We start from the raw sequence: 18,951 nt of genomic DNA on the forward strand, positions 1-18,951 counted from the left end.
GATGATATGTTAAATTAATAAAAAGTGATTTATAAATTTAAGATTGTTACCAAATAAACAAGTTTTTTTATGATGATATCTCCGTGTTGAGTGAGAGTCGTGTAGAGTGGACCCTCCTAGACGTCGATTTTTCAAGGGTTCGAAAGTATAAAAATGTCTCACATCGAAACAGTGACATAAACTAAAGAAGGAGGTTACACAACCTAATAGACAAGTTTTTTGGGATAATAATCATATTAAGTTTATAACCTAACAATCTGTATTACAAATATAGACCAATGAAACTATCTCACAATATATATATTTTGTATAATTATATTATATTTATCTAAAGTTTAATATCAGCTATTGAGTTTGAGACTCGATTCATTTCTCTAACTCAATAAAATACTAAACTTAAAAATTAAAAGAATGTGACAATAATTAGTTTAATATATTTAAAAACAAATTGAAATATAACTCTTGCTAAATAAAAAATATGTAAAAATTTGTGTGAAACGGTTTCACGGGTCGTATTTTGTGAGACGGATCTCTTATTTGGGTCATCCACAAAAAAATATTACTTTTTATGGTAAGAATATTACTTTTTATTGTGAATATATATTTCACAGATAAAGATTCGTGAGACTATCTCACAAGATACGTATCGTAAAAAATAATGCTCCAATACGTTATTTGTAGCTCGCGCTTCTTAAATGTTTCCACGGACCAGTTAGGTTTGTATGTCATAGTGTTGGGACATTTTCGGTCCAGCAATCAACGGATTATTGAGTCCAATTTATAGACCAGCTCACCAATTATGGGCTTTTCTTGGACTGGCTTAATTTGGGCCGATGGTGGGCTTGGGTGGGCCCTCAGGTACAATGTGAATATATAAGATACATTTTTCATAATGATATTTAATCCACTACATGTTTGGGTATGATCTACGATAATGTCACTCTGTTTTTAATTTTTATATATTTTATTTTATTATGATATCTCATAATCATATTATAACAACCCAAAAATTTAAGACTCATTTTTACCAAAGTATATTTGAAATAATTAGGTACAATATATATTAAATAATTAGGTATAATGTATATATAGGTAAAATGTATATGTAAAATAACTAGGTACAATGTATATGTGAAATAATTAAATACTTGAATAAATTCATGAATTAATCATATTAAATAACTGTAACGCACAAAAATTTTGAGGTGTTTAATCAAAATTTAATTAATGAATTTAACTAAATAAAATATATAGTAAAAATAATATATTATTATAATTGTTGATAAATATCATATTATCATTAAATTTTAATAATTGATAATAAAAAATAATACAATATTAATAATATATAAACTATAAAATCATTAAATATAGTACATATTATTGGTTACCATATTATTTTTTAGACAATATTCTCTCTTCTAATATATTTAAAATTACTTCGAATCATAATATATAAAAATACATTTAAAAGTTACAAATGTTATTATCTTATTAATTTTTGGACAATATTTTTGTTTTCTAATATATCCAAAAATGCGTCGAAATATATCGATCTATGTCAAAAAACACAAAATGTCTTTTATAAGAACAAGAATAAATTTAGTTATTCAAGCGAGATACAAAATTTTATTTTAGAGTAGGTATCTTGTGATACGATCTCATAAAATAAATTTTATCTCGTGAGACCGTCTCACAATAGACCTACTCATTAATATTTTATTTACATGATCTTTACGAAAGTGACTAAAATTGATTTTAAAAAAATAAAAATAAATAGTTACATTCAGTATCATTTATTCTTCATATAATTTTGCGTTGATTTCTTCTTAAAAATTTGGATACACGGTTTAATTTGTGTTAGATAAAATTATAGATTGCGATTTTATTTCTCAGTCCTTAAAAAAAATTTGTCGTCAAATGTTGTTTTGATGAATTTAATGACACATTATTGTGTGAAACTTTACAGCTCCAAAGTTTTAAAATTTATTTTCTAATATAATATATAAAACAGATTTGTTTTCAAAGGAACTATATATCTTTTATTTTCCCAAATAATTATTTTCTCTTAATACAAATCTAAAAATCCCCCGTTTTGGCTAGTAGAGCATTTCATGTGGTTAACGTAACGCCTTTTCCGCTACATCCAGTGGAGGGATGTCAATAACCAACGTATTCTCCTTCTCTTGCATGCCCTTTGCTCTCCTCCATTCTTGAAACATCGACGAGCTCTTTCCTCTGCCATCGGAAATCAGTCGAATCCATTTCCCGCTTTTGTTTGATCTCCACCAAGTCATAGCTTTGGCCATCGTAGTCTATCTGCTTTGTTGGGATTGTGGCATGGTGTATTTGTACGAGGAAAGAGCGTTTTTTTTTTATGGTTAAATGGACAAGGCTACGCAGTTGAAGAGCGGGATCTCCCGCCAGTTCTCGACGGGTTCCTTGAGGAAGAGCGGGAAATTCACTTTCCAGCGGCAGAATTCACTCGACCCGAATCGGAAGAATTTCCGGTTCAGCTTCGGGCGGCAATCTTCGTTGGACCCCATTCGCAGAAGTGCGTTGGAGGATGACTGCGGCGATGGAGATGGGTTCGCCGTGCCGGAGAATCTAGATTCGACAATGCAGCTGCTTTTCCTGGCCAGCAGAGGGGATGTGAAAGGGGTCCAGGATTTGCTTGATGAAGGGGTTGACGTAAACAATATTGATTTGGATGGCAGGACTGCTCTGCATATTGCTGCATGTGAAGGCCATGTAGAAGTTGTGAAGCTTTTGTTGAGTAGAAGAGCCAATATCGATGCCCATGATCGGTGGGGTAGCACGGTACATTTATTTATTCAGCTTTTGATGTGAGACAAATTTTGAATGAAACAAAGATGCGTAATGAACTCACGGAGACATAATATCGTGGGAAGGGGTCGATTGTGCAAGAATTGTCTTGACTAGGTTGAGATTCCAATTTTAGTTCAAAGGTTTCGTTTTTCTTGTTAAAGATGTCAATTTTGTTGCTTAATTTGTACTACAACAGAAGAATGGGACCCTGTTTTACAAAGGATTTATTTATATTTTAATGTGATGGCCTGTGTTTCTGGAATCCCGGGAAACAGTAGCAGGCTCGCTAGATCCACGGCTAATAAACATAATACAGTTACAGCATATTTTACTTCATGGAAGACGAAAACTTGGATGGAGAAATGATTTAACCTTCTCACCTTTGTGCTGTTTTCAATTTTGTGACCATGTTAGAAATGAATATGATTGATTCTTGTTGGAAGAGTAGTCAAAGTTTCTTTTTGAGTTTAATAGGATGCATTTTACAAGATTTTTTCATCAATGTAGGCTGCTGCTGATGCCAAATATTATGGGAACATTGAAGTATATAACATATTGAAGGCCCGTGGGGCCAAAGTTCCTGTAAGTGTAAAATTGTCCTGCTTTAGGTTAAAAAAGGCTTTTTTGTTCGTTGGTGACACTCATATAAGTCCATGCCATTTCCTAGAAAACCAGGAAAACGCCGATGACAGTGGCAAATCCTCGTGAGGTTCCAGAGTACGAGCTCAATCCAATGGACATTCAGATACGAAAAAGCGACGGCATCTCCAAGGTTGTTTTGATTTTTTTGGGAGCTAGAGATATTTTTCCAATTGATAATCCAATATACTGCTTCTCGATGCATGTATAGTATGTTATCATTCATCTGTCGACTCTAGTACATTTTTTTCAAGTCTGTGTTTGCAAACAGCGACAAGTTTCATTTGTAATAAGACAAAATTTTCCCGTGTCTGCATGGGTGCTTCATGGCCTGAATTTGTAACATATTTATTTTACTGTCCGATTTTTGACTTTCTATCCGTGGACAGGGATCATATCAAGTTGCTAAATGGAATGGCACAAAAGTTTCAGTAAAGATCCTCGACAAGGATAGCTATATATCCCCTGAATGCATGTATACACCACCGTCTTTTCAGTTTTTATGCATATGTTTCATTTTGGTTGAATGTTGGTTTAGTTTTTTCTTTTGCATAATCTATCTTTGCTTTCAACAAGTGATATGCTTTCTAAATCCAATTTTTAAAGGAGTATGATGCTAGTTTGGCACACGTTCAAAATAATACAATGAATTTTTCTCCAGATGCAGCACAATCTTGTTTTAAGTTTCACAGCTTCGTCATTAGTAGTTCGCTTGCTCAGGGTGATATTGTTATGTTTGTCTAACGTTTCGGCCGTATAACCAAAATTTATTTTGGAGGGTGGGGGATGGAACTTTTTGTTCTGTATAAGAAGACATGCATACAAGATATGTACACGGAGTCAGCCTTTCCTGCTGAGCTGTTATAAATTGTTGTCCGACCAATCTAGACTCCAGCTTACGAAATATTTAAGATATCATTCAAATCACCCTTTTCCGAAGATGACATCTCTATATGCTCTAGTGATCATCATGAGTAAATCTAAGAATAACGGTTACCTCATATGTTAGGAATGCTAATTGAAATTAGTTATAAATCTATATGATTGATGCCTAGAGTCATACTCGTTGAAAGTAAGAGTTTTGATGACCACAAAGTTATATATGTTTTTACGATTATGCTACTGGTGAGCAGCATCAACGTGGTCGTCAAATTTTGTTTTCATTCTTGAATCCTCAACGTGTAATGTTTTTTCTAGTGACTACTACTAATAGAAGTACATAATTCTGAAAGTTGTGATCATTATTCAATCTAGTTCTTGAAAATAATGGTCATAGTCGATGATCAAGCAATTTCCAATGTTGTAAAGGGGACTATTTCATCTTGACTGTGGAATAAATGCTTATTCAACGGCAGTATATTCCATGTCAATGTTTTCATCAATTCACATTTGCATAACGCATGACAACCTATGTAAACAAACAAAAGTTAGCCAATCTTTAACATTTTTTCTTCGTTTCGTATAGTTGGCTCAAAGTTATTTATTTATGTTCTTGTCTGTTCTTTCTTTTTGAAATTTGTTCTTACTTCAGCGGAACGTAATAGTTTTAATGCATTAAATTGTAGAAATGCTTTCAAGCATGAGTTAACACTGTTGGAGAAGGTCAGACATCCCAATGTGGTTCAATTTGTTGGTGCTGTCACCCAAAATCTACCAATGATGATCGTTTTGGAGCATCACTCAAGAGTAATCATCCCTCTTTCTATGCATATCCTCATACATGCCACACTCCCCTCCAACCCATACAAACACTCGTGTGTTTTCATACATGAGTAACTTGTCAGATTTGATGCTCATCGCTGACTTATAATTCCAATTCTCAGGGAGACCTAGGTAGTTACCTTCAGAAGAAAGGACGTCTGTCTCCATCTAAAGCGCTGGGATTCGCACTTGAAATTGCTAGGTGACAACAAATTTCCGAAATATAAGCACATTGAAATGTATACTTTGTTGTTTGAATCGTTGTTATGCCTTTTGCCATAATCTGCTTTAGTAGAGTGGGTGCCATATTTGTTATTATTGCGGATTGGCATTTTGTATAACGTTTTTGTGCTTATCTTCATTCTGTTGTTCTTGATTCATAATTCTTTTGCATTTGTTTTTTTTTTCTCCTTATGCTGCTTTTCTGCATTCATCCTTGTCCCCTTTTCTTTTTAAACCAGATTTTTTGAATTCATTCTGTGTTGGACACTGACATTTTGGATCTTGGTTAACTCGACAGGGGAATGAATTATCTTCATGAGAGCAAGCCTGAGCCAATCATCCATTGTGATTTAACACCAAAGTAAGGCAACTATATTCTTAAGTTGACGCCTTGACATACATATTTTTACTGTTGGCATCGTATAGTGTTTTTAATGTTTGATTATTGGTAAGGTGCCAGAAATATATTGCTGGATTGTGGAGGACAGCTCAAGGTTGGAGGGTTTGGTGTCATTAAGTTATCAATAATATCGCCAGACAAAGCAAAATTAGTGCAACCCGAGGCCATAGATCGTTCAAGTGAGGTTTCTTGTGTAACATAGTTGTCTTCTTGCTTTTTAGTTATTGACAAAGTAATCGGGGTCATTTTTCCTAGTCTAATTCCCAGAAAGACATTTAACAAAGTTTGAAAAGTTGTAAAAAGAATTTGATGGAAAAAGTGTTTTGTCAGCGACCCAATTATTTTTAACATATTTATGCGGATCTGAACGCAGACTTGTACGTGGCACCTGAAATTTATAATAATGAAATTTTTGACAAAAGCGTCGATGTACACTCCTTCGGTGTTATGATGTATGAGGTATATTTTGTTTACATACATTCGATGTTCCCAATTATTTTTTGCACACTTATCGACGTTTTCGTGTTTAGATGATGGAGGGAGTGCGACCATTCTCTTCCAAGCCCTCCGAGGAGGCAGCTAAGTTAATCTGCTTGGAAGAAAAGAGACCAACATTCAAGTCCAAATCTAAATATCCTCCAGATTTAAGAGAGTCGGTCCTTTTTTCTCTTCTTTACTTCATCCTTATTTTTGTTTGTCTTTATCTGTCGCTTAATTTCCCTCGATGAAATTCTCTGGAAGACGAGACTATTTATCTCAAACTTTCATTAAGATACTGATGCTAGAAGGATTGGAAGGCCACTATATATTTTGGTACTTAGAATTAGTGTCCATGTAATCTCTTACACTTTCCTTGCTGATGCTCCCTTCTTTATCCATACTAGACAACCTTAGAACATATCTATTTGAGGTGAAAAGCTAAAGTGTTTGTCTTGTTCGTTCACTATGCTACGTTTCAAGATAGGTTGATCGAAGACTGCTGGCATCCAGATTGCGCTGCACGGCCAAGTTTTTCCCAGATCATCGCACGGATGAATATGATTATTGCAAACTGTTCCAAGCATGGATGGTGGAAAGACACTTTCAAACTCCCTTGGTATGCATGCATATGCTGCTTTCCTTGTCTTCTCCTTCCTTTCATACTCCTTTTTTCATTGTCCGGTGTATACTATCAATGACTCTCCGCTGCTGGGGGCAATGAATCATCAGCATTTTTCGTCATCCGCGCAATCCTAATGGTCATTCACAGGAAAATGATCTTTCAACTCTTTGCAATATTATTTGTTTTGCTGCCGATGCCTAAAAATGACTTCTTCCATAGGATATAAGATGCACACAGGGTTACTTATCGTGAGGAGGCGGAGTACAAAATATTAGACGTCCGTCCGCTGGCGGAGCAGATCGACGCAGCTTCATCCAGGAGGAGGAAAGAAACTAAACCTGCCTTTTTTATATATACAAACATAGTTTGTGAATTGTGACACAGTACGGAGGAATGTAGATAGAAATGAAAAAGAGTGAATTTGTTCGTCTCTTCTACGATCGTAATGTTACATTAAGTATGACTTAAGTTTTTAAAATTCTATATTAATAAAGCTGTGTCCTTCCATTTTTTACTTATGATGAAATATCATAAAATTTGGAGGAATGAGAATATGAAAAATATCATATAATAACAAACATTTATATAATTTGGAATAATATTATGACAACACCAAGTTTATAGAATTCTGAATTATATATTTTTGTCTTGTTTTCTTCATAACCTATCAATATTACATAGTAAAAAGTATATAATTCTAATCTTGTAATACATGAAAATATAATATCAGTTTTATTTGTTTAAATTCAATATAATTGACGGAATCTAAATTATAATATTTGTCCAACATGATATTTGTAAAAATTTTGGGCGAATTATTTGTAAACTTTATTTTAATTCTTTTGTTAAATTTTGTTTGCATTGAAATTTGTGCAGCAAAAACTCATTCCCATTAAAAATAAAAGAGTAAATCTCATAAAAGAAGATACAAGTGAATCATATTTATATTTATATAAAAAATAATATTTTTCGTAAATGATATAATATCTCACATTATTTTTTATGAAAACAAAAATATTGTAATATAATAGTTTTTTCATCGCACTATAAATTATATTAAAAAAAAAACGGTGATTAATTAATGAATTTATCGCGCTTGCTATAAATCTCGTCCCCAGAGTCCAAGCCTCCTGGCATCGCATATACTCCAGCTTCAAATCCTCGCCTTCCGGCATTAATCAGCGCTTGTATTCGATTTTTCTTCAATTTTTCCTCGAATTGATTCCTTTCCTTTTTTGCGATTTAAAAATTACCAGGAATAATGGGGAAAAATCAAGCGTACAAAGCGATGCAGAGATCTCGGCTCGGCTCAAGCTCAGCCGCCCCGGATGAGGTTGAAGATGGCATGGTTTGTACCGTTTCATACCATTTATTTGTTTTTTTACTGGCGGAATTTTGGATGTTTAGTTTACGAGTGTTTTGAGTGGAAATTTCATGTTTGTGGATTTTATTAGAAGAGTTTAGGTGATATTGAGTTTTTTTTTTTATCAAGATGTTGAGCTACCATAGCGTTGGGTAGAAAGTTTCCTGATAATTTTTTTATCAGCTGTTATGGAACATGAGTTTAGGGCTTTTTAAAGATAACTTTAGCTACGGAAGTTTATTTTTCTTTCTTCTTCTTTTTTTGGAAAATTAATGTCCTGCTTTATTTGATATTTAAACTATCTCATTTTTTAAAGATAACTTTAGGTACGGAAGTTTCTTTCTTTCTTTCTTAGTTTTTTTTTTTTTTTTTTGACAAATTAATTTTCTTGTTTTTTAAATTTAAACTATCTTATTAGGTTACTGCTAAAAAGATCTGAATCTTCACGTGTATTTAAAAATATTGTGATTTTTTTGGAGTTAACATGATTAAAAAAGATTTTTTTAAAAAATTAGTGTTCAAGATTCTATGTTACTGTTAAAAAATATGAAAATTTCATGTGCAGTAAACAAAATTTAGTGATTTTCCTTTTATAATTTGTGTTGCCATGAAGATGAAAGAGTAATATCATTTAGCTTAGTTTCGACTTACCAACGTTGATGAATTAACGACAAGGGAATAAGGTCCTGTAATGTGAAAGAGGAAATGTTGGAAAACGAGAGCTATTGATCTCTGATTTAAAAGAAAAGGAGCCAATATAACTGATTTGAAGTTTCGAACCAACCGAGCTCATGGATTGTAAGTTTAGGTAATGCTCGAGTGTTTGTGAGGGCTGCATAGTTATTATTTGTTGGGTGTAACTGAAAACTTGAGGTTGGTTCTGTATTTCAGGAGAAATTTTTAAGCAAATATGTTTCTGGAAATCGTAGTGAGGAACATGATGTGTGTGATATTATTTCTGAATTATGACATTTTTACTGTAATTATCACGTCATCTAATAATTTGTTGAATTAACAATATCACATCATATATATTTGATTAATGGTGTGTGGAGCATTTTAAAATATAAAATATAATATATTGTCTGAAATATTATATATTAATAGAGTTTCTTTGTATTGTTGAATTCGAATAATGTATATGAAAATGAAGTGGAAATAAGCTTTTACGAATGAAAATGAGATGTTAATAATGTATTTCACTTTTGGAGATGGAATTATTGCCATCTGTTAGATTGTATACCTTGGAAGACTTGTGCCCTGAGTTTCAGATATGTGAATGTGATTTTCCTGGTCTTCCATGATAAGTGAAATGATTTCTTTAAGTCAGTTTTGTAAGAGTAATATTTTCTGCCAATTTTTATTTTTTTTTTGGTATTGATTGTTTAGTTAATTTGTGTGTCTAATAAGATAAATCTCAGACTTCTTATAATAGAGTAACTCACATATTTCCATTATCTGTATTTTTAGTTCTCTTTGATTCTTGTCGTCGGAATGCGGAGCTTTAAATCTGTCAGTTCTTCATGTCCCAAGGGTCAAAGGCTTTTATTGATATTTATGAATCAATTCGTGTCTGGTTTTGTCACATAATGTTGTCGAATGTGGTTGCTCTTGGGTATATGCCCGGCACTCCAAACAAATATATGTTAAGAGAGAAAAGAACAAGTGCAACTCTTGCCCGCCATTATTATAATGATTATTAATCCTCCAGTGCTGTAAATTAATATTTTACTTTACACCAAAACATAAAGTATGCTGAGAAGGGTGCACATCAGAATTATTTCTTGCGATGGGCACAAGACATCTTATCATAATTTTAAAAGGAATTTATGCTTCGTAATGGCTGATCCGGACAGAGTTGATTTAGCATCTCCTAGGAACCAAAGTACCAACTTTGTGCTTTTATAACGATAAATCTTTACAGAGGTATAAACTCTTTCGATCAATAATAATGTTACTTTTGGGAATGTACAGTTGTATAAGCTGGCTAGTTTTTCATCATTCCAAAGTTTATTTCACATTAATGGAGACTGGAGATGTGCTAATTTTTTCTGTACAATTGATTGTTGAGTGACCTTTCCTGTTGGAAAAGTTTAAAATAGTGTTTTCCCCCCTATTTGTTTTGGATCTGTGCATCTTCTAATGAGGACGATCACAGGTGGATGGTTCTTTTCATTCACCAGAATGGCATGCTGCTCGTTTGGCAAGTCTAAATACTTCTCATACAATTACGTGGGAGGAGTACAAGAAGAAGCAAAAGGTGATTTATGTGGCTGCACATTTGTAACTTGAGTTTATGTGCTATCTTTGTATACATGTTGTCTTTCCATATAAACCTTCTCAACTTTTTTTTGTATTCCTATCTTCTTTTTTTCAATAAGTTGTCTGCCACAGCTATAATTTTTATTTCGAGAAAATTTATCTTTAAATATTTTTTAACATCTTTAACATACCAAATCGGTATTTTGATATTTTGAGCCGTTGACCAAGTACAGTCTTATCGGTGTTGATGGAAATTAGGATTGAAAGCTAATGTAGCTGTGTCATTTGGCTGATGAGTTGTTGTCGAACTGCAACTTTAAGGAAGGTTGCCATTTATCTTTTTCGAAAATTAACTAGCATGTTGAGGAGGGAAAAGTGAATTGGAGCGAACCAACTACCATGTTTCCTGAATATGCCACTTACATTGTTCGATTATACAGCGCATAATACATGATACTTAGAATTGACTCCCATGTTTAATCACGTTTGATCAAAGACAGAAAGCATATGTTTCAAGAATAAGTACATACTATTCCTTTTGAGTGTCATACATTTATTTCTGGCTGATTCCCTAGATATGTAGAGCTGGATACTGATCTCAACAGCTCAGCTCACTTAAATATTCACCAGGTCAACGTGCATCCTCTTTCAATAATGGTAGTCGAGTTTAACAAGCTCAAATTTTGTCTTTCCACATATCTTCTTATCTGTAGGGCTTCAACTTCACTTCATTAGCTTATCCCATGACTCTAAATTACTCGTCCAATTTACGAGCTTATTTTTGGCACTCCAGGTTTTCATGTAAATATGACTTAATCTACACTATGCCCAAACAAGATAAGATGGCCACCAGATCTATTTATATGTGTTACTCAACCTTCCGATTCATCTGTCCCATTAGCTTCAATTCATGACCAGTAATGCCCTTTCGGTCTTTTTGTTTAGCTACTGTAATTGCTGTCTTTATCTTGTGATGTTTTTTTATGTGGTAATATTTTTGTGTCTTTTTGTGGCTCTAATGGCTTCAATGTTAGGAAGAAGAAGTGAGAAAGGGGGAGTTGGAAGCTGATAAAGACCGGATGATGAGAGAGTATAGGGCTCAGCTAGATGCTGAAAGGGCTGGCAAACTTGCTCAAGGAAAAAACCACTCTAGCAGCAGATCCAGACGCAAAAAATGTAAGGCACAGTGTAATTGGGGATATCGTATTTCAGCAATTTTTAGCTTTTTATGACATTGTTAAATCATAAATTTGCCAGCAGATAAGGACAGAGATTTAAAGAAATGCAGCAGCAAGAAGCGAAAGGTGCATTATACAACAACTCCATTTATTCACTTCAGTGAGAAAAAATTGTGGTGAAGCTGATAATGGAGAATTTCATGACCCAAAAAAGGATCGCCAAAATGTAATACCTGACATAGTCACAACTCACAAGTGATTATCTCAAGCTATGCTCTTAAAACCAGTAAACAAAGCTATGATTATGGGGATCACATGAATTCCGCTCATAATACATGGTTTATTCTCGAATGTCAGTTTATATTTTAAGGAAACGAAAGGTTTGCCTGTGAACTAATGAATTTGATATAGTAGTTTCCAATATAGTATCACAGTTGCTCAGGAGTAAAGGGTGAAGCGAATTGGGAAGGAAAAACACATTAATATTAGTCAAAGTATCCTTTGCAATGAAATAATATGCCAATTTATTTGCTTATTATAATAAATAAGAACTAAATAAAATAAAATAAATAAAAAATTGTCCTGAAATTGTACCAAAATCTATTATATAATTTGCTTTAACTAAGTTACTCCTATATCCGCTCCTAAAATATGTCTTTAATCCCGTGATTTATGTGCTTCACATCGAAATTTGTATGCCTGAGTTAACTGTACGACTTTTTTGCGATTAACTTAGCATTCAAGGCGATCTGATTTTAGCTCTGGCTCGGATTCGGAAACTTCAAGCAGTGGTGATGATGGGAGGGAGTCAAAAAGGTCAAAATCAAGGTTGAAGAGAAGGAAGAAAGAAAAAAAGCATGTGTCGTCAAAATCCAAGCACTCAAGCAGCGAGAATGAAGACGCTGATGGCCCTTTACCACTTTCTAAGTTTTTTGGGAACCACAAAAGCTGATATTTTGTTCAAAATGTGCATTATCTCTGGTTATTGAGAGTACCAGGTAGATCTTCTCTTTATGATTCCTGATTTGAGGTTTTGTTTATCTTGTTTGCTTCATGTATACTGTTTCGAAATTTTTATGGATCCTCTCTTCTTTAATATATGTAATCTTTCTGCATGACTTGCTACATGTAGTTTGTTGCATTTTTGAATGAGTTTTGTAGAATAATACCCATGGGGATTTTTTCTTTTCATTTGCATCATCGAATCTTAAATTAAAAGTTGAGTGATTTGACAATTTCATCGAGGTAATATTTGCATGCAGCTGTGGAAATGTGTCGAATTGTTAATTAAAAGTGTATTAAATTTGAGTATCTTCATGTCCCTTCAGTTTGGATAGAGATGAAGGTTGTAGCTGCTAACAAGAATCTGCGGATCAGCTTAGCTCTTGCATTTGATGTGAGAAGGTAAGCATCCAGTGATAGTAACTTGAACGATTGCTTAAAATTGAGGCTTGTGTTCAAAATTTGTAGGCTACTATAAACAGCATTTGCCATCAAATTTTTCGTTTTTGTTGTTGAAAAAAATGTTGCAATAATTCAAATAGAAATTATTCATGCTTCAAAGCTCAGTTTGTTTTTTGCTTTTACCAGTGTCACCGAGGTTTCAATAGTATGTACTCCACCCAAATGTATGTATGGTGTTTTATCATAAAAGATTTTTTTTTTTGCTGATTAGGATTCAAAACATTGATATAGTTATTCAAGCTTAGGGATGTTTGATAATCCTAACTTCATCGAAGTTCCCTCCACGAGTCCACATGCCTAACAATTCTTAGTTGCGTATTAGCTACCCCATAGGCGTCTTAAATAATTGAAGCAGGGGGCCAAGTCTTCTCAGGTTGGCAGAACTCAGATACTTGGAAAAATTTCACATAGATTTTCCGCCCAAAAAAAAAAAAAAATTCATGTGATGACCGTATCGCCCACTTCATCCCTCTATAAACTGGCAGTGTCACTGACCGACCCCTCTCCAGTGGTGGAAGCAGATAGTAATAAAAGAAGATGCTGACAATTCTTGGGGATGAATGCCCCGATAAGAAACAATGTTGTTTATGGTTTATACAGTCACATTGCCCTCTAAATTCACCGGAGTTAAAAATGCCGCTAGAGAGGTTCAGTCAGCAGACGAATCAGGCTGTTGAGATTGTTCTTGAATGGCATTTCCCTTCGCTCTTAGCTTGCCCATCGACTCTTTCATGGCCTCCTTCCTCTTTTTACTTGCCAGAACTTTTGCCATCAAGCCGCTAACGCTTGGGTCTTTTTTCTCTTGCACTGGGGGCGGTGGCAGCTCTCCTTGCTGCCTTTGCATGCTCCCCACTAATGCTCAGCGCCACCATTACACCACTCAATCCCAGTGCAATGCTCCTGCATCACACTTTGGGTATTCAGCGTCATAAAACTCTTTTCGAGCTATGTTGTCTTTGTATTCGTTTCTTTTTTTTCTTGTTGTTTTGTTTAGATAATCTAGTCTTTGTATACCAGATGTGAGTTAATTTCATTTCAGAATCATAATGCGATTTCTTTCTTATCTTTTGCCTATTCTATCATATAATTTATATTTAGCAAATCTTACACAATTAGAACTGCATAAAATCACATAAACAATAAAATGCTCATAACAATAAAATGCTCATGTTCGGTTCTACGTTTGCTAAAAACCTGGCTCGAACCTTCGTTGAAAATGGCTTCTTTGAGCAACCTGATCGGAGCCTTGACCGGAAGCCCGGACATTATGGAGCTTTTGAGAGGGCAAATGGGTTGCGTTGGTTATTCTTGAGATTGGTTTTGTTGTGGCTGGAGGGACTGATAAGTGGTACATTTTTTTCTTCGACTCTTATTTTTTCTGTTTATGAATGGAATGACGTTATCGAGGGTCTATGTTATGCTGAAAATGAACACTCTGTGGATAGTGTTCGCATCTTCGGATGGAAATTAATGGTTGTGAAATTCCATTGGATGTTTTTTGATAAGGTCTTACTTTTGTGGGCCCTCAAATTGTCACCCCAAAATGTTTGTAACCCAATATTGTGTGCGCATTAATTTCTACACGCAATTGAAGTTCCTTTTCCATTCTTTACCAGATTCACCTTAAAATAGTTAGATCATAATAATTTACATAAACACATTCATACCATGTAATTGCTTTTTTGAATTTTTTTTCTCCTAAAAAAATTTAGAAAACATTTTCACTTGGTAATTTTTATTATTTTTTTTTTTTCGTGACCTAAAAGCGCAAGTAAACCACAAATTGCAATATGGACTCAAGCGAAATGGACACTGCAAAAACATAGTGATCAACCAAAGTTATTTCAAAACATATGGGCCCAATTTCTTTATTTATTTATTTATTCTTATTTGATCCAAGTCTATTTTGAAATATCGATAGTTGTTTCATTTTATTCCTGTTCACACTCCACTTAATTCGTACAATTTATTCGTCGGTTAGAGTGTAAATAACAAAAAATGAAATATAATACGCATGTCTCAGGTTGGCAAACTCCACAAGTCCCCGAAGAATACGTAGCTCTCACATGCTACGTTGCATCGTAAATCGTAATATAATTGTGTGCCGATGCGATATAAATTCCCGATTCGACATAAGACAAAAATCGTTGAGACGGTCTCACGGATCGTATTTTGTGAGACAAATCTTTTATTTGGGTCATCCATGAAAAAATATTACTTTTTATGCTAATAGTATAATTTTTTATTGCAAATATCGCTACCGTTGATCTGTCTCACAGATAAAAATTCGTGAGACTACTCTCGACATAATCTCGAGTGTATTATATTTTATATATTAAAAAAAATTGAAATCCATGGTTTTGGAGGACAAAAATAAGCTAAATAGAACCACCATGCATTCGGGTCCCATTGGCAAGTGGAACATTTTTGGCATGTTCACTTTGTTATGCAATTTGTCGTATTGGTTAATTATATGGACCTATATGTCGGCACCACACACGATTCAAATATTTCGGAGTTTTTGGATCTTTTCCTGAAATACATATAGAGATAAAATACAAACATTCCATTTAATATTCATCAATAAATACCCCTTACATATGTTATATTTGTAGCTAAGAAAAAGGAAGAAGGCTGAACTTCCTTGAATAACTAATGGGTCATTCCTTTACTACTTTCCTTGCTCTGTTCCCCTTCCTGCTCTACACCACTTCAGCAATTTCAAAAACATTTACTCCCCCTTTTGCTTCAGACCAAATCAAATTTTGGTCTGAAAATGTGAAAAACGAAATGCCAAAAACCATTCTCAATAAACTTTCACCTTTGACTCAAGATGACTGCAAATATTAATACTCCAACTTCATATCCAACAACGTTAAATTCTCTGCAGATTCCGATTTCTGTTCGATCGCAAAACTAGCATGTAGCTCTGGGATTGAATATGGCTTGCTAGAAAAAAGAAGAAATATATACGTAGATGAATACCAAGAAAATAAAGGTCTTGATCAAAAGATTAATGAAGCTGATGTATTTTCATCCTTCAGGCTTTCAATACTCAAGAATGGGAACATGGTTCACCTCCAAACTTTGAGAAATCGCTCCCAGACCGTGCATTTCTCCCCTCTCATATTGCATCTAAAATAACCTTGAACATCAAAGAAATGGCCAAATTTTTCCCTGGAGTAACCAAAGAAACCATAGAAAAGACTCTTTTTTACTGCAACGCAGCAGCGATAAGAGGTGAAGTGAGAAGCTGCCCAAAATCTCTAGAGGAAATGATAAACTTCGCAAAGTCAGCTCTAGGTGGGAAAAAGTTAATATCCTTATCGTCCAAGAGCACCCAAGGATCAAATACTGAACTTATGATCAAAAACTTTAAAAAGTTAAATACCGATAAAATCGTAGCCTGCCACGAGGTTATTCTTCCCTTTGCATCTTATTTCTGCCATTCTTTGTCCTCCACTAATTTGTATTCCGTGGATTTAGTCGAGCCCAAGGCCGGAGCTCCGGCGAATACCCTTCTTGCTATATGTCACATGGATACTTCTCCATTTCCAGAGAATCACATAGTCTTTAAGATACTGAAACTCAAACCTGGACAAGGCGAGGCATGTCACTGGTTCACCCAAATTGATCTTGCATGGATACTCGACACTGAATCAATGTGATCATGATGAAAATCTACGTCGAATGTATTTAATTTGGAGGGAATTTATCTGCTCTCTTTCACATGCAAGCTAAGTAGTTGCGCGAGGATTCGGATAATTATTGTGTTGTAAGTTGTCTGCTTTCTGGTACGTGGAAATGGAACTGTTTAGTTTTCAAAAAGTTATTACAGATTTAGATATTTACTTCCTCCGTCCCAAATATATGGACTGCATTTTTTTTTTCGATCATTCCAAATATATAGTTCATTTTCTATATTTAGTATCATTTTTTTCTTGTTTCTTTTAACTAATATACATCTATTAATTAAGTCTTGGAAAAATGTGCAACCATTTCTTGAAAAAGTTAACTAGAATCAAATAGGAAGTTTGTTTATAAAATTTTACTTTTCCAACCATTTTATTAATATGTGTGGAAAAATAAATAAATATATATATGTGTGTGGTCAATTTTTACAATTATGATATTATCACTATTTTAGTATATAAATCAGACTAATTAAAAAAATTAATTAAGGTCCAATATATATATTTTTAAAAAAATCGACTGTATAAGTACACAACACGGACCTAGTATACAATAATCTTACACTAGTCATACACAAAAAGATAGTTATTTACTTCGATGACGAAAAATATAGCTGAAAGTTAACTTTCACACATGCAGTATTAGTGCAACCAAGCTAATATTTAATCACATTTATCCTCGTGTGATATGGTTTCATGGATCAATTTTGTTTGGGTCACTCATAAAAAATTATTATTTTTTACGTCAAAAATATTAATTTTAGTGTAAAAATGGACAGAGTCACGAATAAAGATCCGTTAGACCGTCTCAACCTACTCATTTATATATTAACAGCTGTTAAAGCAAAATTAAATGTAAGATTCACTACACAATGGACGTTTTTAAACGATAAGTACGATATTTATTTCATCATTTTAAAAAATAAAATAAAATAAAAATCAAATAAAAAATAACTTAAATATTCATTTGACATAAAAAAGATACAATATAAATTTATTTTACAAAAGTTTTTATTTGAGTAGAGCATAAAAAAAACTAATGAATCATACTCCATTTTAGCGACAGTTTCATAAACAATTTTTCATGAAAAAATTCTCGAATAATTAATAGATAGGTTTATTAATATCACACGTGGACTAAAACAAAGTTATAAGTAACTTTCTAGTAATATTTTTACACATTTTTAATTACTTCTTCAAAGGTGTTGATTCAAGATTCACCGATGAAAATGAAATTCAAAAAATTACGAATGAAAAAGAAGGCCAGCACTCCTCATTCGAGTCTTGCTCGTGTTTTACTTTGTTTCTTTTGTTACATTCAATTGCTTAGCATCAGACATTGCTTCCGAGCAAATCAAATCCTAGTCCGAAAGCGTGCGAAACAAAATGCCAGCAACCCATCGTCAAGAAACTGTCTCCTTTGAGCAAAAATGATTGTGATTATTACAGTAACATGATATCCAAGAATGCCAAATACTATGCCGATGCTCATTTCTGTTCATTATCAAATTAGTTGGCCCGTGATTCTGCTCTTGAAGATGTCAAAGACAGTAAGCAAATTTAGTAGAGCCTAAGACAGTAGCTCTGGTGATCACCCTTCTCGCGATGTCACACGGATACTTCACCATAGCCGGAGAATCATGTTGCATTTAAGATACTGAAACTCGGGCGTGGACGAGGCTGGCCAGCCGTCCACTGGTTCACTCAAATTTACCACGAATCAACTTTGTGTACAAATAATATGTAATTTTAAAAAAAAATGAGGACACCAACATACTTTTTTGGAACCCCGTGAGAGACGAGGGAAACGAGTCGAATTCATTTGTTGGACTCGAGCATGAATAAAGAAACAGGAAGAAGGAAAAAAAAAATAACTAAAGGTGTGAGAGGGTTGGACTATTTCATGAAATGCTTAAAAATTATTTATTATTATTATTTTTTAAAGAGATTTAAAATTTTAATTTGTACACTTAAAGTAAATAACTTTGGTATCATGAATCTGTTTTAATAATTATATATATTAATAAAATGTTAAAATGTTCAATTATCATTGAAGTCATTTTTTTATTTTTTTTATTTTTCAATTTATTTTTTAATTT

At 33.6% G+C, this 18,951-nt stretch overlaps 3 protein-coding genes across 7 annotated transcripts; all 3 read left to right on the forward strand.

Annotated features, from left to right (window-relative positions):
• Window positions 1–2,131: 2,131 nt before the first annotated feature.
• On the forward strand, window positions 2,132–7,335 carry LOC142526431 (integrin-linked protein kinase 1-like). Of its 3 annotated transcripts, none has more exons than XR_012815260.1 (12): window positions 2,132–2,820; window positions 3,337–3,411; window positions 3,497–3,601; window positions 3,858–3,943; window positions 5,034–5,154; window positions 5,292–5,371; window positions 5,690–5,752; window positions 5,852–5,970; window positions 6,165–6,250; window positions 6,322–6,443; window positions 6,752–6,887; window positions 7,113–7,128. XR_012815260.1 is itself a non-coding variant. In XM_075630834.1 (12 exons), exons 1-12 carry the CDS (start codon window positions 2,386–2,388, stop codon window positions 7,117–7,119), a joined length of 1,431 nt encoding a protein of 476 aa, XP_075486949.1. In that variant the 5' UTR covers window positions 2,132–2,385; the 3' UTR covers window positions 7,120–7,335. The 3 variants fall into 3 exon arrangements, 2 of the variants coding, with proteins under 2 accessions (XP_075486949.1, XP_075486948.1); XM_075630834.1 differs by having other exon boundaries at window positions 6,756–6,887; window positions 7,113–7,335; XM_075630833.1 differs by having other exon boundaries at window positions 6,756–7,334.
• Window positions 7,336–7,975: 640 nt separating this feature from the next.
• LOC142526451 (uncharacterized) lies at window positions 7,976–14,040 on the forward strand. Of its 3 annotated transcripts, none has more exons than XM_075630859.1 (6): window positions 7,979–8,241; window positions 10,415–10,516; window positions 11,553–11,694; window positions 11,776–11,822; window positions 12,433–12,694; window positions 13,025–14,040. In XM_075630859.1, exons 1-5 carry the CDS (start codon window positions 8,155–8,157, stop codon window positions 12,646–12,648), a joined length of 594 nt encoding a protein of 197 aa, XP_075486974.1. In that variant the 5' UTR covers window positions 7,979–8,154; the 3' UTR covers window positions 12,649–12,694; window positions 13,025–14,040. The 3 variants fall into 3 exon arrangements, with proteins under 3 accessions (XP_075486977.1, XP_075486974.1, XP_075486975.1); XM_075630860.1 differs by having other exon boundaries at window positions 7,980–8,241; window positions 11,779–11,822; XM_075630862.1 differs by lacking the exon at window positions 13,025–14,040 and having other exon boundaries at window positions 7,976–8,241; window positions 11,779–11,822; window positions 12,456–12,539.
• On the forward strand, window positions 13,036–16,828 carry LOC142526091 (polygalacturonase-1 non-catalytic subunit beta-like). Its single transcript, XM_075630360.1, has 3 exons — window positions 13,036–13,100; window positions 13,287–13,305; window positions 16,205–16,828. The coding sequence occupies exons 1-3, from the start codon at window positions 13,036–13,038 to the stop codon at window positions 16,826–16,828; spliced, it is 708 nt and encodes a 235-aa protein (XP_075486475.1).
• The last annotated feature ends 2,123 nt before the right edge of the window (window positions 16,829–18,951 follow it).

The sequence above is a fragment of the Primulina tabacum genome, chromosome 15, assembly GCF_025594145.1.
Source record: "Primulina tabacum isolate GXHZ01 chromosome 15, ASM2559414v2, whole genome shotgun sequence".
NCBI classification, from domain to species: domain Eukaryota; kingdom Viridiplantae; phylum Streptophyta; class Magnoliopsida; order Lamiales; family Gesneriaceae; genus Primulina; species Primulina tabacum.